General features: G+C 61.1%; 2 protein-coding genes across 6 annotated transcripts; both read left to right on the top strand.

The window, feature by feature from the left end:
- Positions 1 to 90: 90 nt before the first annotated feature.
- On the top strand, positions 91 to 20,955 carry LOC308057769 (integrin alpha-7-like; the record flags this gene model as incomplete). The annotated part of the gene is made up of 6 exons (XM_080411816.1): positions 91 to 429; positions 552 to 644; positions 1,387 to 1,500; positions 1,597 to 1,695; positions 1,785 to 1,910; positions 20,338 to 20,955. 6 exons carry the CDS (start codon positions 91 to 93, stop codon positions 20,518 to 20,520), a joined length of 954 nt encoding a protein of 317 aa, XP_080267942.1. The 3' UTR covers positions 20,521 to 20,955.
- Positions 20,956 to 21,329: 374 nt separating this feature from the next.
- Positions 21,330 to 24,883, top strand: MCRS1 (microspherule protein 1; the record flags this gene model as incomplete). 5 transcript variants are annotated; one of them, XM_080411821.1, is made up of 8 exons in its annotated part: positions 21,330 to 21,450; positions 21,895 to 22,024; positions 22,431 to 22,569; positions 22,672 to 22,830; positions 22,970 to 23,079; positions 23,168 to 23,267; positions 24,600 to 24,708; positions 24,796 to 24,883. In XM_080411821.1, exons 2-8 carry the CDS (start codon positions 21,915 to 21,917, stop codon positions 24,873 to 24,875), a joined length of 807 nt encoding a protein of 268 aa, XP_080267947.1. In that variant the 5' UTR covers positions 21,330 to 21,450; positions 21,895 to 21,914. The 5 variants fall into 5 exon arrangements, with proteins under 5 accessions (XP_080267947.1, XP_080267945.1, XP_080267946.1 ...); XM_080411819.1 differs by having other exon boundaries at positions 24,570 to 24,708; XM_080411820.1 differs by having other exon boundaries at positions 23,168 to 23,276.
- Between the last annotated feature and the right edge of the window lie 222 nt (positions 24,884 to 25,105).

The following is a 25,105-nucleotide window of genomic DNA, read 5'->3' as shown; positions in this document are numbered from 1 at the left end:
GGGGGGCCTGTGGGGGGGTGGCAGTGGGGTGGGGGTCCCGTGGGGGGGATGGGGGGGTCCATGGATGGGATGGGGGGTTCCATGGGGTGGATGGGGGGGTCCACGGATGGGAGGGGGGGGTCCATAGTGGTGGGGGTGGTGCGGGGGGCCTGTGGTGGGGGGGATGGGGGTCCCGTGGGGGGGGCGGCAGTGGGGCGGGGGTCCCTGACGCCGCTCGCCCCCCAGGTGGCCACCCGTGGGCAGCCGCTGCGGACGCTGGGCTCGGCCGCCCTCACGCTGCAGTGGCCCCACGAGCTGCCCAACGGCAAGTGGCTGCTGTACCCCCTGGAGCTGGAGCTGGGGGGCCCCCCCGCGCCGCCCGACATGGGGGGCCCCCCCGCGCCGCGGCCGGCCTGCAGCCCCTCCCCCAACCCGCTGCGCCTGGCCCTGGTACACGGAGCGGGGGGGTGGGGGGGGGTGGCGGGGGTGGGGGTGGGGTGAGAGGCAGGGGGATGCCCCTGGTGGTCCCTGCTGCCCCCCCTCAATGCCTGCCCCTCCCCCCACACACACAGGAGCCCCCCGGGAGGGGTGACCCCCCCGAAGCGCCCACCCCGGGGTCCTGGTGGGTGCCGGCACGAGCCGAGCGGAGGAGGAACGTCACGCTGGTGAGGGGGGGGGGGGGGGCTTCTGGGGTGTCCTCATGGGGAGCACCCCCTCCTGGGGTACCCCTACTCCTGGGGTCCCCTGCCCATGGGGACCCCCCGCTCCTGAGCTCCCCCACTCCTGGGGAGCACCCAAATCCTGGGGTCTTCTGCCCATGGGGACCCCCACTCCTGGGTCTCCTGCTCGTGGGGACCCCCCACTCCTGGGGTGCACCTGCCCCTGGGGTCTCCTGCTCATGGGGACCCCCCACTCCTGATCTCCCCCACTTCTGGGGAGCACCCAAATCCTGGGGTCTCCTGCCCATGGGGACCCCCACTCCGGGGTTCCCTGCTTGTGGGGACCCCCCACTCCTGGGGTCCCCCTACTTATGGGTGCACCTGCCCCTGGGGTCTTCTGCTCATGGGGACCCCCCACTCCTGGGTCCCCTACTCATGGGGACCTAAATCCTGGGGTACCCCCACTCCTGGGGAGCACCCAAATCCTGGGGTCCCCTGCCTGTGGGGACCCCCCACTCCTGAGCTCCCCCACTCCTGGGGAGCACCCAAATCCTGGGGTCCCCTGCCCGTGGGGACCCCCACTCCTGGCAAGCCCCCCCCCCCCCAGGGCACCCCAATGCTGGGTGCATACCTGCAGCTGGGCCCCCCCAAAGCTGCTGGGCTCCTCCTCCCCCCCCCATCCCCACCCCCACCCTTGGGTGCCCCCCCGACTGACACCCCCCCACCACCACCCTTGGGTGCCCCCCAGGACTGCGCCCAGGGCACCGCGCGCTGCCTGACGTTCCGCTGCCCGCTGCCCAGCGCCGAGCGTGCCACCCTGCTGACGGCGCGCGGGCGCCTCTGGAACGGCACCTTCCTGGAGGTACCTGGGCTCTGGGGGGGGACGGGGGGACGACCCCCACCGTGGGGGAGGGGGCTCAGCCCCCCCACCCATCCCCCACCCCCCCATCCCCCTCAGGAGTACCTGGCTGTCACCTCGGTGGAGCTGATCCTGCGCGCCAGCATCACCGTCACCTCCCCCATCAAGAACCTGGTGTTGAAAGATGCCTCCACGCAGGTCTGGCCCCCCCATCCCCCCCCCTGCTGCACCCCCAAATCCCCTCCCCCCGCCCCCCAACCCTGACCGCCCTCCCCCCACCCCCCCAGATCCCCGTCTCCATCTACCTGGACCCCGGCGTGGCAGTGGCGGGCGGCGTGCCCTGGTGGGTCATCCTGCTGGCGGTGCTGGGCGGCGTCCTGGTGCTGGCCCTGCTCGTCTGCCTCCTCTGGAAGGTGAGGGGGGGCTGGGGCCAGTGTCCCCTCCCCCACCGGGGGGTGCCCTGCACGGGTGGGCTTTGCCACCCCCGCCCCGCCGTGCCGTGCTGTGCCGTGCCATGCTGTGTCATGTGACATCATGCCATGCCGTGCCGTGCCATGCTATACCATGCTGTGCCGTGCTGTGCCATGCTGTGTCATGCCATGCCATGCTGTGCCACACCGTGCCATGTGACATCATGCCATGCCGTGCTGTGTCATTCAACATCATGCCATGCCGTGTCATGTGACATCATGCCATGCCGTGCCGTGCCGTGCTGTGCTGTGCCATGCCATGCTGTACCATGCTGTGCCATGCCATGCTGTGCCGTGCCGTGCCATGTGACATCATGCTGTGCCGTGCCATGGGACATCATGCTGTGCCATGCTGTGTCATACAACATCATGCCATGCCGTGCCGTACTGTGCTATGTCATGTGACATCATGCCGTACCTTGCCGTGTCATGTGACATCATGCCATGCCGTGCCGTGCCATGCCATGCTGTACCATGCTGTGCTGTACCGTGCCATGCCATGCCGTGCCGTGCCATGCTGTGCCATGTGACATCATGCCATGCCGTGCCATGCCATGCTGTACCATGCTGTACCATGCTGTGCCATGCCGTGCCATGCTGTGTCATGCCATGTCATGCTGTGCCATGCCGTGCCATGTGACATCATGCTGTGCCGTGCCATGGGACATCATGCTGTGCCATGCTGTGTCATACAACATCATGCCATGCCGTGCCGTACTGTGCCATGTCATGTGACATCATGCCGTACCATGCCGTGTCATGTGACATCATGCCATGCCGTGCCATGCCATGCCATGCTGTACCATGCTGTGCCGTGTCGTGCCATGCCGTGCCATGCTGTGCCATGCTGTACCATGCTGTACCATGCTGTGCCATGCCGTGCCATGCTGTGCCATGCTGTGCCGTGCCGTGCCGTGCCATGCTGTGTCATGCCATGTCATGCTGTGCCACACCGTGCCATGTGACATCATGCTGTGCCGTGCCATGGGACATCATGCTGTGCCATACTGTGTCATACGACATCATGCCATGCCGTGCCGTACTGTGCCATGTCATGTGACATCATGCCGTACCATGCCGTGTCATGTGACATCATGCCATGCCGTGCTGTGCCATGCCATGCTGTGCCATGCTGTGCCATGCTGTGCCATGCCGTGCCGTGCCATGCCATGCTGTACCATGCTGTGCCATGCCGTGCCGTGCTGTACCATGCCGTGCCGTGCCGTGCCAAGCTGTGCCATGCCGTGCCGTGCCGTGCTGCGCCATGCCGTGCTGTGCCGTGCTGTGCCATACCATGCCGTTCCGTGCCATGCTGTGCCGTGCCATGCTGTACCATGCTGTGCCATGCTGTGCCATGCCGTGCCGTGCCACCCAGCCTGGCCTTGCCCGGCATCACCCTCTCGCTTCCTCCCCAGTGCGGCTTCTTCACGCGGAGCACCCGGCAGTCCCGCTACGCCGCTAACTATTACCGGGCGCGCCTGGGCCTGCAGCCCTCGGCGGCGGAGCAGCAGGCGCTGGAGGGCGAGCGGTAACGGCGCTGAGCGGGCACGGCCCCGGCGGGCAGCGGGCACGGGTGTGCAGGGGCGCGCGGGGGCTGGCGGGCACGCGGCGGGGGGTGCGGGGCTGGCAGCGTGCCAAGGCGGAGGGACGAGGGTCTGCGGTGTCCGTGTGCGGGTGTGCGAGGGTTTGCCATGCCCAAACTGGGACATACTGGGGTTTGCAGTGCCCAAACTGGGACATACTGGGGTTTGCAGTGCCCAGACTGGGACATACTGGGTTTGCAGTGTCCAGACTGGGACATACTGGGTTTGCAGTGCCTGAACTGGGACATACTGGGTTTGCAGTGCCCGAGCTGGGACATACTGGGGTTTGCGGTGCCCAGACTGGGACATACTGGGGTTGGCGGTGTCCAGACTGGGACATACTGGGTTTGCGGTGCCCAAACTGGGACATACTGGGTTTGCGGTGCCCGAACTGGGACATACTGGGTTTGCAGTGCCCAGACTGGGACATACTGGGTTTGCAGTGCCTAGACTGGGACATACTGGGGTTGGCAGTGCCCAGACTGGGACATACTGGGTTTGCAGTGCCCAGACTGGGACATACTGTGGTTTGCAGTGCCCAGACTGGGACATACTGGGGTTTGCAGTGCCCAGACTGGGACATACTGGGGTTTGCAGTGCCCAGACTGGGACATACTGGGTTTGCGGTGCCCAGACTGGGACATACTGGGGTTTGCGGTGCCCAGACTGGGACATACTGGGGTTTGCAGTGCCCAGACTGGGACATACTGTGGTTTGCAGTGCCCAGACTGGGACATACTGGGGTTTGCAATGCCCAAACTGGGACATACTGGGGTTTGCAGTGCCCAGACTGGGACATACTGGGTTTGCAGTGCCCAAACTGGGACATACTGGGTTTGCAGTGCCTGAACTGGGACATACTGGGGTTTGAAGTGCCCAGACTGGGACATACTGGGGTTTGCGGTGCCCAGACTGGGACATACTGGGGTTGGCGGTGTCCAGACTGGGACATACTGGGGTTTGCAGTGCCCAAACTGGGACATACTGGGGTTTGCAGTGCCCAGACTGGGACATACTGGGTTTGAAGTGCCTGAACTCGGATGTGTGAGGGTTTGCAGTGCCCAGACTGGGACATACTGGTTTTGCAGTGCCCAGACTGGGACATACTGGGTTTGCAGTGCCTGAGCTGGGACATACTGGGTTTGCAGGGCCCAGACTGGGACATACTGGGTTTGCGGTGCCCAGACTGGGACATACTGGAGTTTGCAGTGCCCAAACTGGGACATACTGGGTTTGCAGTGCCCGAACTGGGACATACTGGGTTTGCAGTGCCCAGACTGGGACATACTGGGGTTTGCAGTGCCCAGACTGGGACATACTGGGTTTGCAGTGCCTGAACTCGGATGTGTGAGGGTTTGCAGTGCCCAGACTGGGACATACTGGTTTTGCAGTGCCCAGACTGGGACATACTGGGGTTTGCAGTGCCCAGACTGGGACATACTGGGTTTGCAGTGCCCAGACTGGGACATACTGGGGTTTGCAGTGCCCGAGCTAGGACATACTGGGTTTGCAGTGCCCAGACTGGGACATACTGGGTTTGCAGTGCCCAGACTGGGACATACTGTGGTTTGCAGTGCCCAGACTGGGACATACTGGGGTTTGCAGTGCCCAGACTGGGACATACTGGGTTTGCGGTGCCCAGACTGGGACATACTGGGGTTTGCGGTGCCCAGACTGGGACATACTGGGTTTGCAGTTCCCAAACTGGGACATACTGTGGTTTGCAGTGCCCAGACTGGGACATACTGGGGTTTGCAATGCCCAAACTGGGACATACTGGGGTTTGCAGTGCCCAGACTGGGACATACTGGGTTTGCAGTGCCCAAACTGGGACATACTGGGTTTGCAGTGCCTGAACTGGGACATACTGGGTTTGAAGTGCCCAGACTGGGACATACTGGGGTTTGCGGTGCCCAGACTGGGACATACTGTGGTTTGCAGTGCCCAGACTGGGACATACTGGGGTTTGCAGTGCCCAGACTGGGACATACTGGGGTTTGCAATGCCCAAACTGGGACATACTGGGGTTTGCAGTGCCCAGACTGGGACATACTGGGTTTGCAGTGCCCAAACTGGGACATACTGGGTTTGCAGTGCCTGAACTGGGACATACTGGGGTTTGAAGTGCCCAGACTGGGACATACTGGGGTTTGCGGTGCCCAGACTGGGACATACTGGGGTTGGCGGTGTCCAGACTGGGACATACTGGGGTTTGCAGTGCCCAAACTGGGACATACTGGGGTTTGCAGTGCCCAGACTGGGACATACTGGGTTTGAAGTGCCTGAACTCGGATGTGTGAGGGTTTGCAGTGCCCAGACTGTGACATACTGGTTTTGCAGTGCCCAGACTGGGACATACTGGGTTTGCAGTGCCTGAGCTGGGACATACTGGGTTTGCAGGGCCCAGACTGGGACATACTGGGTTTGCGGTGCCCAGACTGGGACATACTGGAGTTTGCAGTGCCCAAACTGGGACATACTGGGTTTGAAGTGCCTGAACTCGGATGTGTGAGGGTTTGCAGTGCCCAGACTGGGACATACTGGTTTTGCAGTGCCCAGACTGGGACATACTGGGGTTTGCAGTGCCCAGACTGGGACATACTGGGTTTGCAGTGCCCAGACTGGGACATACTGGGGTTTGCAGTGCCCGAGCTAGGACATACTGGGTTTGCAGTGCCCAGACTGGGACATACTGGGTTTGCAGTGCCCAGACTGGGACATACTGTGGTTTGCAGTGCCCAGACTGGGACATACTGGGGTTTGCAGTGCCCAGACTGGGACATACTGGGTTTGCGGTGCCCAGACTGGGACATACTGGGGTTTGCGGTGCCCAGACTGGGACATACTGGGTTTGCAGTTCCCAAACTGGGACATACTGGGTTTGCAGTGCCCAGACTGGGACATACTGGGGTTTGCAATGCCCAAACTGGGACATACTGGGGTTTGCAGTGCCCAGACTGGGACATACTGGGTTTGCAGTGCCCAAACTGGGACATACTGGGTTTGCAGTGCCTGAACTGGGACATACTGGGTTTGAAGTGCCCAGACTGGGACATACTGGGGTTTGCGGTGCCCAGACTGGGACATACTGGGGTTGGCGGTGTCCAGACTGGGACATACTGGGGTTTGCAGTGCCCAAACTGGGACATACTGGGGTTTGCAGTGCCCAGACTGGGACATACTGGGTTTGAAGTGCCTGAACTCGGATGTGTGAGGGTTTGCAGTGCCCAGACTGGGACATACTGGTTTTGCAGTGCCCAGACTGGGACATACTGGGGTTTGCAGTGCCTGAGCTGGGACATACTGGGGTTTGCAGTGCCCAAACTGTGACATACTGGGTTTGCAGTGCCTGAGCTGGGACATACTGGGTTTGCGGTGCCCAGACTGGGACATACTGGAGTTTGCAGTGCCCAGACTTGGACATACTGGGTTTGCAGTGCCCGAACTGGGACATACTGGGTTTGCAGTGCCCAGACTGGGACATACTGGGGTTTGCAGTGCCCAGACTGGGACATACTGGGTTTGCAGTGCCTGAACTCGGATGTGTGAGGGTTTGCAGTGCCCAGACTGGGACATACTGGTTTTGCAGTGCCCAGACTGGGACATACTGGGGTTTGCAGTGCCCAAACTGGGACATACTGGTTTTTCAGTGCCGAAACTGGGACATACTGGGTTTGGAGTGCCCGAGCTGGGACATACTGGGGTTTGCAGTGCCCAGACTGGGACATACTGGGGTTTGCAGTGCCCAGACTGGGACATACTGAGGTTTGCAATGCCCAGACTGGGACATACTAGGTTTGCGGTGCCCAGACTGGGACATACTGGGTTTGCAGTGCCCAAGCTGGGACATACTGGGTTTGGAGTGCCCGAACTGGGACATAGTGGGTTTGCAATGACCGCCTGGGACATAGTGGGTTTGCAGTGCCGAAACTGGGACATACTGGGGTTGGCAGTGCCCAGACTGGGACATACTGGGGTTTGAAGTGCCTGAACTCGGATGTGTGAGGGTTTGCAGTGCCCAGACTGGGACATACTGGGTTTGCAGTGCCCAGACTGGGACATACTGGGGTTTGCAGTGCCCAAACTGTGACATACTTGGTTTGCAGTGCCCAGACTGGGACATACTGGGGTTTGCAGTGCCCAAACTGGGACATACTGGGTTTGCAGTGCCCAGACTGGGACATACTGGGGTTTGCAGTGCCCAAACTGTGACATACTGGGGTTTGCAGTGCCCAGACTGGGACATACTGGGGTTTGCAGTGCCCAAACTGGGACATACTGGGTTTGCAGTGCCCAGACTGGGACATACTGGGTTTGCAGTGCCCGAGCTGGGACATACTGGGGTTTGCAGTGCCCAGACTGGGACATACTGAGGTTGCAGTGCCCAGACTGGGACATACTGGGTTTGCAGTGCCCAGACTGGGACATACTGGGTTTGAAGTGCCTGAACTCGGATGTGTGAGGGTTTGCAGTGCCCAGACTGGGACATACTGGTTTTGCAGTGCCCAGACTGGGACATACTGGGGTTTGCAGTGCCCAAACTGTGACATAGTGGGTTTGCAGTGCCCAGACTGGGACATACTGGGGTTTGCAGTGCCCAAACTGGGACATACTGGTTTTGCAGTGCCCAGACTGGGACATACTGGGTTTGCAGTGCCCGAGCTGGGACATACTGGGGTTTGCAGTGCCCAGACTGGGACATACTGGGGTTTGCAGTGCCCAGACTGGGACATACTGAGGTTGCAGTGCCCAGACTGGGACATACTGGGTTTGCGGTGCCCAGACTGGGACATACTGGGTTTGAAGTGCCTGAACTCGGATGTGTGAGGGTTTGCAGTGCCCAGACTGGGACATACTGGTTTTGCAGTGCCCAGACTGGGACATACTGGGGTTTGCAGTGCCCAAACTGTGACATACTGGGTTTGCAGTGCCCAGACTGGGACATACTGGGGTTTGCAGTGCCCAAACTGGGACATACTGGGTTTGCAGTGCCCGAGCTGGGACATACTGGGGTTTGCAGTGCCCAGACTGGGACATACTGTGGTTTGCAGTGCCCAGACTGGGACATACTGAGGTTTGCAGTGCCCAGACTGGGACATACTGGGTTTGCGGTGCCCAGACTGGGACATACTGGGGTTTGCAGTGCCCAAACTGTGACATACTGGGGTTTGCAGTGCCCAAACTGGGACATACTGGGTTTGCAGTGCCCAGACTGGGACATACTGGGGTTTGCAGTGCCCAGACTGGGACATACTGAGGTTTGCGGTGCCCAGACTGGGACATACTGGGTTTGCGGTGCCCAGACTGGGACATACTGGGGTTTGCAGTGCCCAAACTGTGACATACTGGGTTTGCAGTGCCCAGACTGGGACATACTGGGGTTTGCAGTGCCCAAACTGGGACATACTGGGTTTGCAGTGCCCAGACTGGGACATACTGGGGTTTGCAGTGCCCAAACTGGGACATACTGGGTTTGCAGTGCCCAGACTGGGACATACTGGGTTTGCAGTGCCCAAACTGGGACATACTGGGGTTTGCAGTGCCCAGACTGGGACATACTGGGGTTTGCAGTGCCCAGACTGGGACATACTGGGTTTGCAGTGCCCAGACTGTGACATACTGGTTTTGCAGTGCCCAGACTGGGACATACTGGGGTTTGCAGTGCCCAAACTGGGACATACTGGTTTTGCAGTGCCCAGACTGGGACGTACTGGGTTTGCAGTGCCCGAGCTGGGACATACTGGGGTTTGCAGTGCCCAGACTGGGACATACTGGGGTTGGCAGTGCCCAAACTGTGACATACTGAGGTTTGCAGTGCCCAGACTGGGACATACTGGGTTTGCGGTGCCCAGACTGGGACATACTGGGGTTTGCAGTGCCCAAACTGTGACATACTGGGGTTTGCGGTGCCCAGACTGGGACATACTGGGTTTGCGGTGCCCAGACTGGGACATACTGGGGTTTGCAGTGCTCAAACTGTGACATACTGGGTTTGCAGTGCCCAGACTGGGACATACTGGGTTTGCGGTGCCCAGACTGGGACATACTGGGGTTTGCAGTGCCCAGACTGGGACATACTGGGGTTTGCAGTGCCCAGACTGGGACATACTGGGTTTGCAGTGCCCGAGCTGGGACATACTGGGGTTTGCAGTGCCCAGACTGGGACATACTGGGGTTTGCAGTGCCCAGACTGGGACATACTGAGTTTGCGGTGCCCAGACTGGGACATACTGGGGTTGGCGGTGTCCAGACTGGGACATACTGGGTTTGAAGTGCCCAAACTGGGACATACTGGGTTTGCAGTGCCCGAACTGGGACATACTGGGGTTTGCAATGACCGCCTGGGACATAGTGGGTTTGCAGTGCCGAAACTGGGACATACTGGGGTTTGCAGTGCCCAGACTGGGACATACTGGGGTTTGCAGTGCCCAAACTGTGACATACTGGGTTTGCAGTGCCCAGACTGGGACATACTGGGGTTTGCAGTGCCCAAACTGGGACATACTGGGTTTGCAGTGCCCAGACTTGGACATACTGGTTTTGCAGTGCCCAGAATGGGACATACTGGGTTTGCAGTGCCGAAACTGGGACATACTGGGGTTGGCAGTGCCCAGACTGGGACATACTGGGTTTGCAGTGCTCGAGCTGGGACATACTGGGTTTGCAGTGCCCGAGCTGGGACATAGTGGGTTTGCAGTGCCCAGACTGGGATATACTGGGTTTGCAGTGCCCAGACTGGGATATACTGGTTTTGCAGTGCCCAGACTGGGACATAGTGGGTTTGCAGTGCCTGAGCTGGGACACACTGGGTTTGCAGTGCCCAGACTGGGACATACTGGGGTTGGCAGTGCCCGAGCTGGGACATACTGGGGTTTGCAGTGCCCAGACTGGGACATACTGAGGTTTGCAGTGCCCAAACTGGGACATACTGGGTTTGCAGTGCCCAGACTTGGACATACTGGTTTTGCAGTGCCCAGAATGGGACATACTGGGTTTGCAGTGCCGAAACTGGGACATACTGGGGTTGGCAGTGCCCAGACTGGGACATACTGGGTTTGCAGTGCCCGAGCTGGGACATACTGGGTTTGCAGTGCCCAGACTGGGACATGCTGGGGTTGGCAGTGCCCGAGCTGGGACATACTGGGGTTTACAGTGCCCAGACTGGGACATGCTGAGTTTGCAGTGCCCAGACTGGGACATGCTGGGTTTGCAGTGCCTGAACTGGGACATACTGGGTTTGCAGTACCTGAACTGGGACATACTGGGGTTTGCAGTGCCCGAACTGGGACATGCTGAGTTTGCAGTGCCTGAACTGGGACATACTGGATTTGCAGTGCCTGAGCTGGGACATACTGGGTTTGCAGTGCCTGAACTGGGACATACTGGGTTTGCAGTGCCCAGACTGGGAAATACTGGGGTTGGCAGTGCCCAGACTGGGACATACTGGGGTTTGCAATGCCTGAACTGGGACATACTGGGTTTGCAGTGCCGAAACTGGGACATACTGGGTTTGGAGTGCCCGAGCTGGGACATACTGGGGTTTGCAGTGCCCAGACTGGGACATACTGGGTTTGCAGTGCCCGAGCTGGGACATACTGGGGTTTGCAGTGCCCAGACTGGGACATACTGGGGTTTGCAGTGCCCAGACTGGGACATACTGAGGTTTGCAGTGCCTGAACTGGGACATACTGGGTTTGCGGTGCCCAGACTGGGACATACTGGGGTTTGCAGTGCCCAAACTGTGACATACTGGGGTTTGCGGTGCCCAGACTGGGACATACTGGGGTTTGAAGTGCCTGAACTCGGATGTGTGAGGGTTTGCAGTGCCCAGACTGGGACATACTGGGGTTTGCAGTGCCCAAACTGTGACATACTGGGTTTGCAGTGCCCAGACTGGGACATACTGGGGTTTGCAGTGCCCAAACTGGGACATACTGGGTTTGCAGTGCCCAGACTGGGACATACTGGGGTTGGCAGTGCCCAAACTGTGACATACTGGGTTTGCAGTGCCCAGACTGGGACATACTGGGGTTTGCAGTGCCCAAACTGGGACATACTGGGTTTGCAGTGCCCAGACTGGGACATACTGGGTTTGCAGTGCCCGAGCTGGGACATACTGGGGTTTGCAGTGCCCAGACTGGGACATACTGGGGTTTGCAGTGCCCAGACTGGGACATACTGAGGTTGCAGTGCCCAGACTGGGACATACTGGGTTTGCAGTGCCCAGACTGGGACATACTGGGTTTGAAGTGCCTGAACTCGGATGTGTGAGGGTTTGCAGTGCCCAGACTGGGACATACTGGTTTTGCAGTGCCCAGACTGGGACATACTGGGGTTTGCAGTGCCCAAACTGTGACATAGTGGGTTTGCAGTGCCCAGACTGGGACATACTGGGGTTTGCAGTGCCTGAGCTGGGACATACTGGTTTTGCAGTGCCCAGACTGGGACATACTGGGTTTGCAGTGCCCGAGCTGGGACATACTGGGGTTTGCAGTGCCCAGACTGGGACATACTGGGGTTTGCAGTGCCCAGACTGGGACATACTGAGGTTGCAGTGCCCAGACTGGGACATACTGGGTTTGAAGTGCCTGAACTCGGATGTGTGAGGGTTTGCAGTGCCCAGACTGGGACATACTGGTTTTGCAGTGCCCAGACTGGGACATACTGGGGTTTGCAGTGCCCAAACTGTGACATACTGGGTTTGCAGTGCCCAGACTGGGACATACTGGGGTTTGCAGTGCCCAAACTGGGACATACTGGGTTTGCAGTGCCCAGACTGGGACATACTGGGTTTGAAGTGCCTGAACTCGGATGTGTGAGGGTTTGCAGTGCCCAGACTGGGACATACTGGTTTTGCAGTGCCCAGACTGGGACATACTGGGGTTTGCAGTGCCCAAACTGTGACATAGTGGGTTTGCAGTGCCCAGACTGGGACATACTGGGGTTTGCAGTGCCCAAACTGGGACATACTGGTTTTGCAGTGCCCAGACTGGGACATACTGGGTTTGCAGTGCCCGAGCTGGGACATACTGGGGTTTGCAGTGCCCAGACTGGGACATACTGGGGTTTGCAGTGCCCAGACTGGGACATACTGAGGTTGCAGTGCCCAGACTGGGACATACTGGGTTTGCGGTGCCCAGACTGGGACATACTGGGTTTGAAGTGCCTGAACTCGGATGTGTGAGGGTTTGCAGTGCCCAGACTGGGACATACTGGTTTTGCAGTGCCCAGACTGGGACATACTGGGGTTTGCAGTGCCCAAACTGTGACATACTGGGTTTGCAGTGCCCAGACTGGGACATACTGGGGTTTGCAGTGCCCAAACTGGGACATACTGGGTTTGCAGTGCCCGAGCTGGGACATACTGGGGTTTGCAGTGCCCAGACTGGGACATACTGTGGTTTGCAGTGCCCAGACTGGGACATACTGAGGTTTGCAGTGCCCAGACTGGGACATACTGGGTTTGCGGTGCCCAGACTGGGACATACTGGGGTTTGCAGTGCCCAAACTGTGACATACTGGGGTTTGCAGTGCCCAAACTGGGACATACTGGGTTTGCAGTGCCCAGACTGGGACATACTGGGGTTTGCAGTGCCCAGACTGGGACATACTGAGGTTTGCGGTGCCCAGACTGGGACATACTGGGTTTGCGGTGCCCAGACTGGGACATACTGGGGTTTGCAGTGCCCAAACTGTGACATACTGGGTTTGCAGTGCCCAGACTGGGACATACTGGGGTTTGCAGTGCCCAAACTGGGACATACTGGGTTTGCAGTGCCCAGACTGGGACATACTGGGGTTTGCAGTGCCCAGACTGGGACATACTGGGTTTGCAGTGCCCAAACTGGGACATACTGGGGTTTGCAGTGCCCAGACTGGGACATACTGGGGTTTGCAGTGCCCAGACTGGGACATACTGGGTTTGAAGTGCCTGAACTCGGATGTGTGAGGGTTTGCAGTGCCCAGACTGTGACATACTGGTTTTGCAGTGCCCAGACTGGGACATACTGGGGTTTGCAGTGCCCAAACTGGGACATACTGGTTTTGCAGTGCCCAGACTGGGACGTACTGGGTTTGCAGTGCCCGAGCTGGGACATACTGGGGTTTGCAGTGCCCAAACTGGGACATACTGGGTTTGCAGTGCCCAGACTGGGACATACTGGGTTTGCAGTGCCCGAGCTGGGACATACTGGGGTTTGCAGTGCCCAGACTGGGACATACTGGGTTTGCGGTGCCCAGACTGGGACATACTGAGGTTTGCAGTGCCCAGACTGGGACATACTGGGGTTTGCGGTGCCCAGACTGGGACATACTGGGTTTGCGGTGCCCAGACTGGGACATACTGGGGTTTGCAGTGCCCAAACTGGGACATACTGGGTTTGCAGTGCCCAGACTGGGACATACTGGGGTTTGCAGTGCCCAAACTGGGACATACTGGGTTTGCAGTGCCCAGACTGGGACATACTGGGGTTTGCAGTGCCCAGACTGGGACATACTGGGTTTGCAGTGCCCAGACTGGGACATACTGGGTTTGCAGTGCCCGAGCTGGGACATACTGGGGTTTGCAGTGCCCAGACTGGGACATACTGGGGTTTGCAGTGCCCAGACTGGGACATACTGAGTTTGCGGTGCCCAGACTGGGACATACTGGGTTTGCGGTGCCCAGACTGGGACATACTGGGTTTGAAGTGCCCAAACTGGGACATACTGGGTTTGCAGTGCCCGAACTGGGACATACTGGGTTTGCAATGACTGCCTGGGACATAGTGGGTTTGCAGTGCCGAAACTGGGACATACTGGGGTTGGCAGTGCCCAGACTGGGACATACTGGGTTTGAAGTGGCTGAACTCGGATGTGTGAGGGTTTGCAGTGCCCAGACTGGGACATACTGGTTTTGCAGTGCCCAGACTGGGACATACTGGGGTTTGCAGTGCCCAAACTGGGACATACTGGTTTTGCAGTGCCCAGACTGGGACGTACTGGGTTTGCAGTGCCCGAGCTGGGACATACTGGGGTTTGCAGTGCCCAAACTGGGACATACTGGGTTTGCAGTGCCCAGACTGGGACATACTGGGTTTGCAGTGCCCGAGCTGGGACATACTGGGGTTTGCAGTGCCCAGACTGGGACATACTGGTTTTGCAGTGCCCAGACTGGGACATACTGAGGTTTGCAGTGCCCAGACTGGGACATACTGGGTTTGCGGTGCCCAGACTGGGACATACTGGGGTTTGCAGTGCCCAGACTGTGACATACTGGGGTTTGCGGTGCCCAGACTGGGACATACTGGGTTTGCGGTGCCCAGACTGGGACATACTGGGGTTTGCAGTGCCCAAACTGGGACATACTGGGTTTGCAGTGCCCAGACTGGGACATACTGGGGTTTGCAGTGCCCAAACTGGGACATACTGGGTTTGCAGTGCCCAGACTGGGACATACTGGGGTTTGCAGTGCCCAGACTGGGACATACTGGGTTTGCAGTGCCCAGACTGGGACATACTGGGTTTGCAGTGCCCGAGCTGGGACATACTGGGGTTTGCAGTGCCCAGACTGGGACATACTGGGGTTTGCAGTGCCCAGACTGGGACATACTGAGTTTGCGGTGCCCAGACTGGGACATACTGGGTTTGCGGTGCCCAGACTGGGACATACTGGGTTTGAAGTGCCCAAACTGGGACATACTGGGTTTGCAGTGCCCGAACTGGGACATACTGGGTTTGCAATGACTGCCTGGGACATAGTGGGTTTGCAGTGCCGAAACTGGGACATACTGGGGTTGGCAGTGCCCAGACTGGGACATACTGGGTTTGAAGTGGCTGAACTCGGATGTGTGAGGGTTTGCAGTGCCCAGACTGGGACATACTGGTTTTGCAGTGCCCAGACTGGGACATACTGGGGTTTGCAGTGCCCAAACTGTGACATACTGGGTTTGCAGTGCCCAGACTGGGACATACTGGGGTTTGCAGTGCCCAAACTGGGACATACTGGGTTTGCAGTGCCCAGACTTGGACATACTGGTTTTGCAGTGCCCAGAATGGGACATACTGGGTTTGCAGTGCCGAAACTGGGACATACTGGGGTTGGCAGTGCCCAGACTGGGACATACTGGGTTTGCAGTGCTCGAGCTGGGACATACTGGGTTTGCAGTGCCCGAGCTGGGACATAGTGGGTTTGCAGTGCCCAGACTGGGACATACTGGGTTTGCAGTGCCCAGACTGGGACATACTGGGTTTGAAGTGGCTGAACTCGGATGTGTGAGGGTTTGCAGTGCCCAGACTGGGACATACTGGTTTTGCAGTGCCCAGACTGGGACATACTGGGGTTTGCAGTGCCCAAACTGTGACATACTGGGTTTGCAGTGCCCAGACTGGGACATACTGGTTTTGCAGTGCCCAGACTGGGACATACTGGGGTTTGCAGTGCCCAAACTGTGACATACTGGGTTTGCAGTGCCCAGACTGGGACATACTGAGGTTGCAGTGCCCAGACTGGGACATACTGGGTTTGCGGTGCCCAGACTGGGACATACTGGGTTTGAAGTGCCTGAACTCGGATGTGTGAGGGTTTGCAGTGCCCAGACTGGGACATACTGGTTTTGCAGTGCCCAGACTGGGACATACTGGGGTTTGCAGTGCCCAAACTGTGACATACTGGGTTTGCAGTGCCCAGACTGGGACATACTGGGGTTTGCAGTGCCCAAACTGGGACATACTGGGTTTGGAGTGCCCGAGCTGGGACATACTGGGGTTTGCAGTGCCCAGACTGGGACATACTGTGGTTTGCAGTGCCCAGACTGGGACATACTGAGGTTTGCAGTGCCCAGACTGGGACATACTGGGTTTGCGGTGCCCAGACTGGGACATACTGGGGTTTGCAGTGCCCAAACTGTGACATACTGGGGTTTGCAGTGCCCAAACTGGGACATACTGGGTTTGCAGTGCCCAGACTGGGACATACTGGGGTTTGCAGTGCCCAGACTGGGACATACTGAGGTTTGCGGTGCCCAGACTGGGACATACTGGGTTTGCGGTGCCCAGACTGGGACATACTGGGGTTTGCAGTGCCCAAACTGTGACATACTGGGTTTGCAGTGCCCAGACTGGGACATACTGGGGTTTGCAGTGCCCAAACTGGGACATACTGGGTTTGCAGTGCCCAGACTGGGACATACTGGGGTTTGCAGTGCCCAGACTGGGACATACTGGGTTTGCAGTGCCCAAACTGGGACATACTGGGGTTTGCAGTGCCCAGACTGGGACATACTGGGGTTTGCAGTGCCCAGACTGGGACATACTGGGTTTGAAGTGCCTGAACTCGGATGTGTGAGGGTTTGCAGTGCCCAGACTGTGACATACTGGTTTTGCAGTGCCCAGACTGGGACATACTGGGGTTTGCAGTGCCCAAACTGGGACATACTGGTTTTGCAGTGCCCAGACTGGGACGTACTGGGTTTGCAGTGCCCGAGCTGGGACATACTGGGGTTTGCAGTGCCCAAACTGGGACATACTGGGTTTGCAGTGCCCAGACTGGGACATACTGGGTTTGCAGTGCCCGAGCTGGGACATACTGGGGTTTGCAGTGCCCAGACTGGGACATACTGGTTTTGCAGTGCCCAGACTGGGACATACTGAGGTTTGCAGTGCCCAGACTGGGACATACTGGGTTTGCGGTGCCCAGACTGGGACATACTGGGGTTTGCAGTGCCCAAACTGTGACATACTGGGGTTTGCGGTGCCCAGACTGGGACATACTGGGTTTGCGGTGCCCAGACTGGGACATACTGGGGTTTGCAGTGCCCAAACTGGGACATACTGGGTTTGCAGTGCCCAGACTGGGACATACTGGGGTTTGCAGTGCCCAAACTGGGACATACTGGGTTTGCAGTGCCCAGACTGGGACATACTGGGGTTTGCAGTGCCCAGACTGGGACATACTGGGTTTGCAGTGCCCAGACTGGGACATACTGGGTTTGCAGTGCCCGAGCTGGGACATACTGGGGTTTGCAGTGCCCAGACTGGGACATACTGGGGTTTGCAGTGCCCAGACTGGGACATACTGAGTTTGCGGTGCCCAGACTGGGACATACTGGGTTTGCGGTGCCCAGACTGGGACATACTGGGTTTGAAGTGCCCAAACTGGGACATACTGGGTTTGCAGTGCCCGAACTGGGACATACTGGGTTTGCAATGACCGCCTGGGACATAGTGGGTTTGCAGTGCCGAAACTGGGACATACTGGGGTTGGCAGTGCCCAGACTGGGACATACTGGGTTTGAAGTGGCTGAACTCGGATGTGTGAGGGTTTGCAGTGCCCAGACTGGGACATACTGGTTTTGCAGTGCCCAGACTGGGACATACTGGGGTTTGCAGTGCCCAAACTGTGACATACTGGGTTTGCAGTGCCCAGACTGGGACATACTGGGGTTTGCAGTGCCCAAACTGGGACATACTGGGTTTGCAGTGCCCAGACTTGGACATACTGGTTTTGCAGTGCCCAGAATGGGACATACTGGGTTTGCAGTGCCGAAACTGGGACATACTGGGGTTGGCAGTGCCCAGACTGGGACATACTGGGTTTGCAGTGCTCGAGCTGGGACATACTGGGTTTGCAGTGCCCGAGCTGGGACATAGTGGGTTTGCAGTGCCCAGACTGGGACATACTGGGTTTGCAGTGCCCAGACTGGGACATACTGGGTTTGAAGTGGCTGAACTCGGATGTGTGAGGGTTTGCAGTGCCCAGACTGGGACATACTGGTTTTGCAGTGCCCAGACTGGGACATACTGGGGTTTGCAGTGCCCAAACTGTGACATACTGGGTTTGCAGTGCCCAGACTGGGACATACTGGTTTTGCAGTGCCCAGACTGGGACATACTGGGGTTTGCAGTGCCCAAACTGTGACATACTGGGTTTGCAGTGCCCAGACTGGGACATACTGGGGTTTGCAGTGCCCAAACTGGGACATACTGGGTTTGCAGTGCCCAGACTTGGACATACTGGTTTTGCAGTGCCCAGAATGGGACATACTGGGTTTGCAGTGCCGAAACTGGGACATACTGGGGTTGGCAGTGCCCAGACTGGGACATACTGGGTTTGCAGTGCTCGAGCTGGGACATACTGGGTTTGCAGTGCCCGAGCTGGGACATAGTGGGTTTGCAGTGCCCAGACTGGGACATACTGGGTTTGCAGTGCCCAGACTGGGACATACTGGGTTTGAAGTGGCTGAACTCGGATGTGTGAGGGTTTGCAGTGCCCAGACTGGGACATACTGGTTTTGCAGTGCCCAGACTGGGACATACTGGGGTTTGCAGTGCCCAGACTGGGACATACTGGGTTTGCAGTGCTCGAGCTGGGACATACTGGGTTTGCAGTGCCCGAGCTGGGACATAGTGGGTTTGCAGTGCCCAGACTGGGACATACTGGGTTTGCAGTGCCCAGACTGGGACATACTGGGTTTGAAGTGGCTGAACTCGGATGTGTGAGGGTTTGCAGTGCCCAGACTGGGACATACTGGTTTTGCAGTGCCCAGACTGGGACATACTGGGGTTTGCAGTGCCCAAACTGTGACATACTGGGTTTGCAGTGCCCAGACTGGGACATACTGGGTTTGCAGTGCCCAAACTGGGACATACTGGGTTTGCAGTGCCCAGACTTGGACATACTGGTTTTGCAGTGCCCAGAATGGGACATACTGGGTTTGCAGTGCCGAAACTGGGACATACTGGGGTTGGCAGTGCCCAGACTGGGACATACTGGGTTTGCAGTGCCCGAGCTGGGACATACTGGGTTTGCAGTGCCCGAGCTGGGACATAGTGGGTTTGCAGTGCCCAGACTGGGATATACTGGGTTTGCAGTGCCCAGACTGGGATATACTGGTTTTGCAGTGCCCAGACTGGGACATAGTGGGTTTGCAGTGCCTGAGCTGGGACACACTGGGTTTGCAGTGCCCAGACTGGGACATACTGGGGTTGGCAGTGCCCGAGCTGGGACATACTGGGGTTTGCAGTGCCCAGACTGGGACATACTGGGGTTTGCAGTGCCCAAACTGGGACATACTGGGTTTGCAGTGCCCAGACTTGGACATACTGGTTTTGCAGTGCCCAGAATGGGACATACTGGGTTTGCAGTGCCGAAACTGGGACATACTGGGGTTGGCAGTGCCCAGACTGGGACATACTGGGTTTGCAGTGCCCAGACTGGGATATACTGGGTTTGCAGTGCCCAGACTGGGATATACTGGTTTTGCAGTGCCCAGACTGGGACATAGTGGGTTTGCAGTGCCTGAGCTGGGACACACTGGGTTTGCAGTGCCCAGACTGGGACATACTGGGGTTGGCAGTGCCCGAGCTGGGACATACTGGGGTTTACAGTGCCCAGACTGGGACATGCTGGGTTTGCAGTGCCTGAACTGGGACATACTGGGTTTGCAGTACCTGAACTGGGACATACTGGGGTTTGCAGTGCCCGAACTGGGACATGCTGAGTTTGCAGTGCCTGAACTGGGACATACTGGATTTGCAGTGCCTGAGCTGGGACATACTGGGTTTGCAGTGCCTGAACTGGGACATACTGGGTTTGCAGTGCCCAGACTGGGAAATACTGGGGTTGGCAGTGCCCAGACTGGGACATAGTGGGGTTTGCAATGCCTGAACTGGGACATACTGGGTTTGCAGTGCCCGAACTGGGACATACTGGGTTTGCAGCGGCAGCACCAGCCCCCCCGTGCCCCCTGCCCTTCGGGGCTGAGCCGGGGTGACCCGGGGGGGGGCCCCTGACTCGCCGCCCCCCGCAGCTGGGCTTCTTCCGCCGGGCCCGCTCCGCGCCGCCGGCCGTGCCGCAGTACCACGCCGTGAAGATCCCGCGGGAGGAGCGGCGGCAGTTCCGCGAGGAGAAGACGGGCACCATCCAACGGAAGGAGTGGGCCGCCAACCCCAGCCAGGCCAGCGACGGCCGCGTCACCCCCAGCTCGGCCTAGGCCGCGGCCCGGCCGTGGGGCCGCCGTGGGGCGGGCGCGGGGGGCACCGGAGACGGGACCCTCCTCCGTGGCGGTGCCCTGGGAAGGAGCCAGCGGGGCACAACGCGTTGGCCGGCGCACACGGGATGGGTCGTACCGGGACGGGGCCATTGGCCCCACGGAAGGGCTCGGCCCCACGGAGGGGTAGGCCTCATGGCGGGGCTCGGCCCCATGGGGGGGCTCGGACCCACGGGGGGGCTCGGACCCATGGGGGGGCTCGGCCCTATGGCGGGGGGCTCGGCCCCACAGCGATGCTCAACTCAATAAAAGAACCAGCTCCTCCAACAAAGACCGCGTCCCTTCCTGGGGGTGTCGGCCATGCTGGGTGAGGCCCGTGGGGGGCGCCATGATGGGTGTGGCCGTGGGGCCGGAGGCCGCCATGATGGGTGTGGGCGGGGCGCTGGAGGCCGCCATGATGGGTGTGGGCGGGGCGCTGGAGGCCGCCATGATGGGTGTGGGCGGGGGTGCCGCCATGATGGGTGTGGGCGGGGGGTGCCGCCATGATGGCGGCGGCCTTAGCGGCGGGCGGCAGCGCTGCAGGGGTCGGCCCGAGGGCTGTCTGCCGGGATAACGGGCCGTGTCCCCGTCCCCATCCTCATCCCCGTCCCCGCGGGCTGGGCCTGGCCGCCCCCGCCCCGCCATGGAACGGCGGGTCACAGCGGAGGAGGCGCGGTTCTGCCCTTAGCCAAGATGGCGGCGCCCGGAGCCAAGATGGCGCCGCGCGGCGGGGAACGGGCGGAGCTTTCAAGATGGCGGCGCCCTGCGCGGCTTCGGCGCGCTTGATGTGACGTCACCTCCTACTTCCGGGAGGTATCCGGAAGTGGCGCCGTCCATGGAGGCGGCCGGGTGGACGCCGTCGCGGGGCGGCTGGAGCCTCCGCTCCCGGGGATGGTGAGGCCGCGGCGGCGGCACCGGGGCCGGCACCGGCTGCTCTGGGGGGGCTGCCCCGCGGGAGGCGGCGGCCGGGGCGGGGGGATGGAGCCGGGTCCTCCCCGGCGCGGGGGCGTTTGGCTGGGGGACCTCGACAGGGCCCTGCGCCCCATCGCCCCCAGCCCCGCCGTGTCCCCCCTTCCCCCTCCTGGGGTCGCCCCGGTGTCGCCCCTCTCCCCTCCTTTGGTCACCCAGGTGTCCCTGGCGTGTCCCTCGGCCCCCCGCGCCCCCTCCCTCCCCCCTCTGTGTCCCCCTACGCCCCACGGGGTTGAGCCCCCCGCCCCAGGCTGCCCCCCCAGGGTGTGGGGGGGGGGGGCGCAGAGGTCCCGGCTGCCCCGCAGCCCTGCGGGTGGGCTCTGGGGGGGATGGGCAGTTGGGGACCGCCACCTCCTGTGTCCCCTCCAGACGTGCTGCTCTCCGGACTGATGGCGTCGGGCGCGACGAGCCGCTCCGAGGACGAGGAGTCGCTGGCGGGGCAGAAGCGGGGCCCGGCCCAGGCCTCGGGCGCCATCCCCAAGCGCCGCAGCTCCTCGCGGTACGTGGGGGGGGGGGGAGACGGGGGGCGTGGGGCTGAGGCTGACCCCCCTGCCCACCCCCCCTGCCCACCCCCCCGCTGCCCATCCCCCTGCCTGCCCCACTGCCTGCTGCCCCCCTGCCCACTCCCCTGCCAGCCTGTGCCTCCCTGCCCCCCCCCGCCCCTTCTGCCGCCCCCCCCCCCCGGCCTGCTGCCCCCCTCCCACCTGCCTGCCCCCCCCGCCTGCTGTCCCCCCACCCCCCTGCCAGCCTGTGCCCTGCTGCCCTCTCCTGCTGCCGTCCCTCCCTGTCTCCCCCCCCCCCATCACCCTGCTGCCTTCGCCCCTGCCCGCCCCCTGCCCGCTGCCTGCCCGTGGTAGGGGGCAGCCCGCGGACCCCGGGACTCGGAGCCGTCTCGTTTCCTCCAGGTTCATCAAGCGGAAGAAGTTTGACGATGAGCTGGTAGAGAGCAGCCTGGCCAAATCCTCCAGCCGGGCCAAGGGCGCTGCCGGCATCGAGCCCGGCCGCTGCTCGGGCAGCGAGCCTTCCTCCAGCGAGAAGAAGAAGGTGAGGGGCCAACAGGGGCCAGCCGTGGGGGGCGGGGCGGGGGTCTGGGAAGCTCAGAGAGCCCTTAAACCCCCATTTCTCCCCCTCTCCCCCCCCCCCCAGGTTTCCAAGTCTGTGTCCACCCCCATCGCGCCCAGCCCGGTGCCGACCCCCGGCCTCGCCAAGCGGATGAAGAAGAGCAAACAGCCCCTGCAGGTGACCAAGGACCTGGGCCGCTGGAAACCCGCCGACGACCTTCTGCTCATTAACGCCGTGCTGCAGGTAACGACCCCGGGGGAAGCTGGGGGGGGGGGGGGGGCGGCTGCCTGTCCCCTGGGGACCCTGGCAGGGAGGTGTTTGCCACCCCTGCGTTTCGGGGTGGCCCCCAGGGCCTGTCCCCTCAGCCCGGTGGCTTTTCCAGACCAACGACTTGACGTCCGTGCACTTGGGCGTCAAGTTCAGCTGCCGCTTCAACCTGCGGGAGATCCAGGAGCGGTGGTACGCGCTCCTCTACGACCCCATCATCTCCAAGTGAGTGTGGGGTGGGTCTGGAGGGGCAGAGCCACCCCGGGGGGGGGCAGGGGGGGCTCTCACACCGCCTCCCCCCCCCCCCCTACAGGCTGGCCTGCCAGGCCATGCGGCAGCTGCACCCCGAGGCCATCGCCGCCATCCAGAGCAAAGTGCTTTTCAGCAAAGCCGAGGAGCAGCTGCTGAACAAGGTGGGATCGGTAAGAGCTGGCCGGGAGCACGGTGGGGTGGGGGGCTCCAGGTTGGGGTGTGGGGCTCTGGGTGGGGGTCCTGGGTGCCCTGTGTCCCCCCTCCTCTGAGGTGGGGGGCTCCAGGTTGGGGTGGGGGGCTCCAGGTTAGGGTGGGGGGCTCTGTGTGGGGGTCCTGGGTGCCCTGTGTCCCTCCTTCTCGGGGTGTGGGGCTCTGGGTGGGGGTCCTGGGTGCCCTGTGTCCCCCCTCCTCTGGGGTGGGGGCTCCAGGTTGGGTGGGGGCTCTGGGTGGGGGTCCTGGGTGCCCTGTGTCCCCCCTCCTCTGGGGTGGGGGCTCCAGGTTGGGGTGTGGGGCTCTGGGTGGGGGTCCTGGGTGCCCTGTGTCCCCCCTCCTCTGGGGTGGGGGGCTCCAGGTTGGGGTGTGAGGGTCCTGGGTGCCCTGTGTCCCTCCTTTTCGGGGTGTGGGGCTCTGGGTGGGGGTCCTGGGTGCCCTGTGTCCCCCCTCCTCTGGGGTGGGGGCTCCAGGTTGGGGTGTGGGGCTCTGGGTGGGGGTCCTGGGTGCCCTGTGTCCCCCCTCCTCTGGGGTGGGGGGCTCCAGGTTGGGGTGTGAGGGTCCTGGGTGCCCTGTGTCCCCCCTCCTCTGGGGTGGGGGGCTCCAGGTTGGGGTGTGAGGGTCCTGGGTGCCCTGTGTCCCCCCTCCTCTGGGGTGGGGGCTCCAGGTTGGGGTGTGGGGCTCTGGGTGGGGGTCCTGGGTGCCCTGTGTCCCCCCTCCTCTGGGGTGGGGGCTCCAGGTTGGGGTGTGGGGCTCTGGGTGGGGGTCCTGGGTGCCCTGTGTCCCCCCTCCTCTGGGGTGGGGGGCTCCAGGTTGGGGTGTGAGGGTCCTGGGTGCCCTGTGTCCCCCCTCCTCTGGGGTGGGGGGCTCCAGGTTGGGGTGTGAGGGTCCTGGGTGCCCTGTGTCCCCCCTCCTCTGGGGTGGGGGCTCCAGGTTGGGGTGTGGGGCTCTGGGTGGGGGTCCTGGGTGCCCTGTGTCCCCCCTCCTCTGGGGTGGGGGCTCCAGGTTGGGGTGTGGGGCTCTGGGTGGGGGTCCTGGGTGCCCTGTGTCCCCCCTCCTCTGGGGTGGGGGCTCCAGGTTGGGGTGTGGGGCTCTGGGTGGGGGTCCTGGGTGCCCTGTGTCCCCCCTCCTCTGCGGTGGGGGGCTCCAGGTTGGGGTGTGAGGGTCCTGGGTGCCCTGTGTCCCTCCTCCTCTGAGGTGGGGGGCTCTGGGTGGGGGTCCTGGGTGCCATGCGTCCCCCCTCCTCTCCGCAGACCAGCCAGCCCACGCTCGACACCTTCCAGGAGCTGCTCCACAAACATCCCGACGTTTTCTATCCCTCCCGGACAGCCAAGGCCCTGCAGCTCCACTGGCAGCTCATGAAGCAGTACTACCTGCTGGATGACCAGACCGGTGAGGCTGGGGGGTCTCCCTGCCCCCCCCGCCCCCCCCTGCCCCCCCCCCGCCCCCCCCCGACTTCTCTTCTCCTGTTCCTTCCAGTGCAGCCCCTGCCCAAGGGGGACCAAGTGCTGAACTTCTCTGATGCTGAGGACATGCTTGATGACAACAAGCTGAAGTGAGGGTTTTGGGGGCTGGGGGGGTGGGGCGGGGCGGGGGGGCGTTGGGGGGACAGGAGGGTGTGGGGGTGTCACAGTCTTGATGGCGAGATGAAGTGAGGTTTTGGGGGGCTGGGGGGGGCACAGGGGGTGTGTGGGGTGTCACCGTCTCGACAGCGAGCTCAAGTGAGGTTTTGGGGGGCTGGGGTGGGGGGTATTGGGGGGACGGGGGGTGCGGGGTGGTACCATCTCGA

Source organism: Falco punctatus (genome assembly GCF_963210335.1).
Source record: "Falco punctatus genome assembly, contig: scaffold_287, whole genome shotgun sequence".
Classification (NCBI taxonomy): Eukaryota; Metazoa; Chordata; class Aves; order Falconiformes; family Falconidae; genus Falco; species Falco punctatus.
Note: the sequence above shows the minus strand (reverse complement) of the source record. Positions and strands in the feature narration are given on the sequence as shown.